The 6000-nt window shown below is 44.2% G+C and overlaps 1 protein-coding gene across 6 annotated transcripts in view; it reads left to right on the top strand.

Moving 5' to 3' along the window:
• Lrrc28 (leucine rich repeat containing 28) overlaps nt 1-5796 on the top strand; it is a 131927-nt gene extending 126131 nt beyond the window's left edge. For all 6 annotated transcript variants that reach the window (XR_391360.4, NR_028144.1, NR_028143.1 and 3 more), the window contains one exon: nt 4028-5796. Coding sequence is in view for 3 of the 6 variants with exons in the window: in XM_006541130.4 (XP_006541193.1) it covers nt 4028-4100 (73 nt within the window). In the remaining 3 variants the exon portion in view is untranslated. The remainder of the gene's footprint in view (nt 1-4027) is intronic.
• The last annotated feature ends 204 nt before the right edge of the window (nt 5797-6000 follow it).

The raw sequence follows: 6000 nt of genomic DNA, 5'->3' as shown, positions 1-6000 counted from the left end.
CCATGTCTCAAAGTGGAAAGTAAAAGCTGGAGACAGATCAGGGCAGAGCACACTTGCCTAGCACTGGCCGTGCTGCAATTCCCTGGGACCACAAAGGAGAGCTCGGCAAAGCCAAGTTTCCTTACTGCCCTTTGTCTTTTAAAGACAGGTTTGCTTAATTTAGTTGGTTTTGTTTTGTTTGTTTGTTTGTTTGTTTGTTTGAGACAAAGTCTCTGTCTGTCTCTGTCTCTTGGTTTCTCAAGACAAGTTATCTCTGTGTAGCCTTAGCTGTCCTGGAACTCACTTCATAGACCATGCTGGCCTTGAACTCGGAGATCTGCCTTCTGTGCCTCTTGAGTACTGGTATTAAAGGTGGCATCACATCTGGCTTACTCTGTAGCCCAGGCTAACATTGAACTTGTGATGGTGCCACCTGCCCTTTAAGGTGGGTCTTCTACCTCAATTAATTTAATCTAGAAAATCTCTGACATGCCCAGGGGATTGGTTCCATGATGATCCTAAATCCTGCTGATCAACAGCGTCGATCAGCCATCTCTGTTACGTACACTCATGCAGCTTTTCTAAGATCCTGGTTCATTTCATCGATCTGCCTCTCACCCAGCATCAACCTGCAGCTGTCATAGACTTAACACAAGGAGAGTTGACAGCTTATTTCCTTCTTCTCTTGGAAGTTGTTTTAGCTCATTCTTGGGTCTACGTTTTTTTGTTTTAGTTTTTGCTTTTTAGCTTATTCTTGGGTCTGGTTGGTTGGCTGGCTGGCTGGTTTTGTCTCCAAAACCCCTTTTTAGATTTCCTATGAGAATTACATTTAGCCCAGAGATCAGTTTGCTCAGAACTGATGTCTGCAGTCCTGGACCTACTGATGAGTGTGGTGTGTCTCCACTAACAAGGCTTTCCTTTATTTCTTTTATCAGCAACTGATGATTATTAGCATTCAGATGCTAAAATGCTTTGTTTATGCCCAGAGATTTGGTTTTCTTTTTGTAGTCATAAATGGTAGTTTTACTTCAATTTCCATGTGTTCATTGTTAGTATAAAGAAATACAATTTGTTTTTGCAACTGTCTTATTGCTGTTGCTTACTAGGTTTTTTTGTTTGTTTTTTGTTTGTTGGGTTTTTTTTTTTTTTTTTTGTACATTACAAGGATTTTTCTGCATAGCCAGAACATAAGACCTTTACTTCTGTTTGCCTTTTTCTTGCTCTATGGCAGAGGTTAGACTTTCTAGCACTCAGCTGTGGTTCTGAGAGGAACTCCTTGCTTTTCTCATCTGTCATCTTAAGGGAACACCGTTTGCTCTTTCGTTGCTAATACCATTTAGGGTGAGAAGTGTATGTTGTCAAATGCTTTGTCTTCCCATCTCCCTCCCCTTCCTCCCTTCTTTCCCCTCCCTCCTTCTGCCTCTCTCCCTTCCTTCCTCTCTCCCCTGCCGTCCTCTTTCTCTCTTTATTTTATTTTGTATATTACTGCCTGCATATATGTATATGCACACATACATGCCTGTTGGGTCCTCTAGACTGGGATTACAGATAGTTGTGAACCACCATGTAGGTGCTGAGAACTGAAACCAGGTCCTCTGCAAGAGCGACAGTGTTCTTAACCTCTGAGCCATCTCTCCAGTCCTTTCTTTCTTTAGAGGTACAGGTCTTATTCTGTAATCATGGTTGGACTAGAACTCACTATGTAATCCAAGCTAGCCATTAATTCATGACCGTTGTCCTGTTGTATCCTCTCAGCTCTCGTCTTCCCAGCATGAAGCACTACTCCCAGCTTAAATGCTTTGTATAAGTGTTATTAAGATCACATGATTCTCCTTAGTTAGCTTGTTGACGCATTGATAGATTCAACTATTCAGCCCCTTACATGCCCAGAGTGGCTCTCCCTTGATCTCTGTGTATAGTCTGTTTGTTTGTTGTTTTAATCCCTTTTGATGTTACTTGTTGAGTAACTTTTAGTCTATTCTCATGAGAGATGTTAGTCTATAATGTTCTGGGGCTCAGGTTTTGTTTGTTTGGTTTCTGTTTGATTTGGGAGTCAAGCAAATATTGTCCTCATGAGTTGGAAACTCTTCCTTTCTGTAAAGGAAATTGTATTAAAGCCTTATTGGTCTTTACTTGTTAGGATTTAACTGTTAGGGTCTAAGAAACCCATCTGGTAATGGAATATCTTTTAAATGACAAATCCAACCTCTTCAGTGGTCACAGGTTCCATGGGTTAGCAGAGGTGAATTCTGGCCATTTGTGTTCTTCAAGATAATGATCTTCTAGGCTGACAAGTTTATGTATTGAAAAATGTTCATACTGTCCCTTATGTCTCTCTGTGGTACTACAGGCCTTGAGTATTGGTGACGATGGGTCCTGCCTCAATAGAGAGGCTAGGCACTTCCTTCTCCAGCAGCCACCCTACGGGAGGCCATTGAAACCTTTTTTATGTAAGAGAACATTAATGTTCTTAGGAGATAGATTGGTTTCCAATATGATGAAATTTCTAAAGGCTCAAGATTCTTAGATTAGTTCTGTTCAAAGCCTTAAGTTCCTGTCCTCATCAACCCAGATCTTTGCCTTACCTAAAGACCTTCACATAGCCCTTTCCCAGCGCTAAGCAGTAATTGATGCACAGGTGGGCCAGCTTCAGTTGGGATCCACAGCACCTACATAAAGTGGTGTTGGCAGACCACCTTGTCTGTAATTCCAGTCCCCAGGAAAAGTGAGCCAAGCAGCCAGTCTAGTTGAACTGAGAGCTCTAGGTTCAACCGAGGAACCCCTGCCTCAGTATACAAGGCGGGAAGATCAAGGAAGATGCACTGTATCTGCATCTGGTCCCCACATTTATGCATACACATGCACATTCAAACAGGCACCCACACTACACACACTTACATATGAAAAACAAGATACCTTTAGTCTGGTATCTGATTTGCTATCCTCTGAATGTGGGCTTCAGCCATATCTTTTAGCTCATGAGAAAATTATTTTTTAAGGGTCACCATAGAAATTCTCTCACTGTGTCTTGAACTGGGGCTGGAAGACATTAAGCATATCTGAGTTTTGGTTAGTTAGTTTGGTTGGTCTTTAATTCTGTTCAGTCAGAACTGGCTCTCTCACCCCACAGACTTCCATGATGCTGTGGCTTTTGAGTGTTCCAACTGCTCGCTCTCCCAGAGCCTTGCCACTCTCTGTCACTCCATCTGACATTTTGAGTGCACATGATGAGCAGTGCAGCTTCAAGGGAGAAAGGCAGAGTTAGGATTCAGTGCTGAGCAGTCAGCACAGGCCGTCCTGGGAAAACAGCAAAGCACTCTCCCCACACCAGACGTCGGCTCTCTGGGTGGGAAGAGGAGCCTCTACGAGCCTGTGCTGTCCAAAGCACATGAGGATCCCCAGGGAACTCGTGACTCACCAGGCAAAGGTGCCCAAGCAGGAGAAGAGCATCTCCATTATGTAAGACCTTGGAGTCACATAAGCCTTCTGAAATTATTCTGTGAGCGCTCTGTGCGAATGCGTGAGGATGGATTCCTTCAGATGGTAGGGAGGACTCACGCTCTGCAGCCTGTGTGTTTTATAGCTAAATTGGTGGTGCTTTTTCTTTTTATGTTGTTGTTGTTGTTGTTTTCGTTTTGAGACAGGGTCTGACTCTGTACCTCAGGCTGCCCTGGAACCCATAGCAATCCTCCTGCCTCAGCCTCCAGGTAATGGAAATATAGATGTGAAAAAATATACTTAGCTGAGACTTTTATAATGTATTTCATGTTCTTTGATTGCCCTTTAGAAGATGAAAAAGCTTAGCTGTTAACAGGTATGGTTGTCATCCAAACCCTCTAACAGAAGGGGCACACATGCACACACACGCCTTACCTGCAGCCTGGGCTTAGATTGAAAACGGCACCTTACATTTCTACAATGCAATCTGCTATTCATGCCTAGTCACTTGTTCTAACAAAGAATGAAGTGTCTCCAGTGGGGAAGAACCAGACGCTGCACTCCTGAGCTAACAGTGTTCCTCTCTCCCTCTGTCTCTCCCCACCCCCAGGAGGACAAGTATTGGCTTCGTGGCTTACTGCTGCTCCACCCAGTGTCTGCGGACTTTTAACCTGCTGTGTTGATAAACACTCGAGAGCCTTAGGAGCACTGCCAGCTCAGCCACTGCGACTGCCTTCCATCGCCAGTGTGTGCGGCCAGGCCAGGAGAGTCCAGCCAGGCAGGACAGACCCTTCCATCCTGCCTGCCCTGTCCTGAGGAGGGCCGTGCTGAACTCTGGGAATGTCCTGATTGGGCTTCACAACTAAAAGGCCTTCGCTTTTCCCTCAAGTCGGAATACATCCTCCCCCAAATGAAGGACGTGTTGTCTTCTGTGTTTTTCTTTGTATGTGAGTGTGTCTCATATATAAACTTAGTCAAATGAGCTTCCCCACATCTAATTTAAAGCGAGCTGCAGTTCCCTGAAGAACTCTTAATTTGATAATAGAACCAAATTAACTGTTGGATGACATACGTTTGGTGATGATCCTGCCTTCCCCCAGAGGATGATTTCCCCTGGAGATTATTCTTAGGAGCTTCTCCATTGGAAACTTGTCACTTTCTAGAGTCTCTGCAACGCCTATGGCCTCAGCAGCCAGCATAGCAGGGCAGGGTGCCCGGGCTGGAGCAGCTAGGCTCCTGCAGAGGCACAGCTGGCTCCAGAGCACACGCCCTCTGGAAACTTCCTGTCTTATTTCTAAGTTTTGCAACCTAGGAAGACATTTTTTGAGAGGGATTTAAAAACAAAAATGTAGACACAAATTAAATATACTTTTGTTCTAAACTACTATAGAAAAAGAAGTTTTGAATTTTTTTTTTTTTTTTTTTGCTAAGATTTTCCTATAATTGGGAAGTTTGAGGCATCTGATGCTCTGCTGTGGATGGGGCTTAGTGGTATTTACCCGGTACATGAAATTGCCTTCATTTTCCTCTGACTTCTCCCTAGGGAAACAGAAGGAATGAACGGGTCCACATCCCACCTTTGCAAAAATCCCATGAGCTTTCCCTTGCCAGAGAGATGAGCTCTCTGGGGGGACAGCTGATTGGCTCTTCCTCTGAAAGGATGCCACCATAATCTGTTTTACTTTCAGGTGTTCGTTGGGCTGCTTTGGGGGGGGGGTAAAAGTTCTCTGTTTACTGGTATGATTTATGTAAGACAAGACTGAAAGGGGAATCAAGAAGGCTTGCTTGGTGGGAAAGCTATTTCCCAAAACTTTGGTTGGTGACATTTTGTTAGCCAGCCTGACTGTAATTCTAGGCTCTAACAGTGCCAAAAATCCTACATAGTTACTGACAAGTGTGTGATCTCTTTGCAGTCACACCACCTGCTGCCTGAAAAGCAGACTCTTCCAAGTAATGGCAGAGGCAGAAAGCGGCCATGCATGCCATGTGTGGCCACTGTCCCTACTTCCTCCCGTCCCTTTCACAACTTGCTCTGTTCAGCCTTAATATTTCAAAGGCCTACAGTATAATAGGAGCTGAGCGTCTGGATCAAGTGTATCTCTTCTTTCATCCTTTCGGAAGAATGGAAGTTTCAGCACAACCCCGACATGTATATAAGCTGAAGGCAGGAAAATGTGGCCTGACACTTCACATCCGTGCTTGACTTAATTGAACGACAGGGAAACACAGGGCTGCATCTGTGTTTTGCCCTCGACCATCTTATGTCTTAAGTGGAGCTATGAAATGTCACCCTGATACTCAGGAATTCTCATTGAGAGAAGGTGTGGGATACTTTTGTTCTAACTTGTTTAAATTCTTAATAAAGGTGTTTACACTCCAGGTGTCTTCTCTCCTCCTGTTACTGCAGTGTACTGAACCACAGCAGGGCCTGGACACACAACCTCTAGGCTGTCACTCTCAACCTTAGGGTACAGTATCTGGACTTAATTGATGAGAAGTAGAACTTACAAGGTGGTTTCTCTGGTGCTGTTCCTCATGGAGACCTTGTGCTGGACTCCCTGACATCATCATTAATCTTTTGCT

This window comes from Mus musculus, chromosome 7 (assembly GCF_000001635.26).
Source record: "Mus musculus strain C57BL/6J chromosome 7, GRCm38.p6 C57BL/6J".
Lineage (NCBI taxonomy): Eukaryota > Metazoa > Chordata > Mammalia > Rodentia > Muridae > Mus > Mus musculus.
This window is presented reverse-complemented; position numbering and strand designations above follow the sequence as displayed.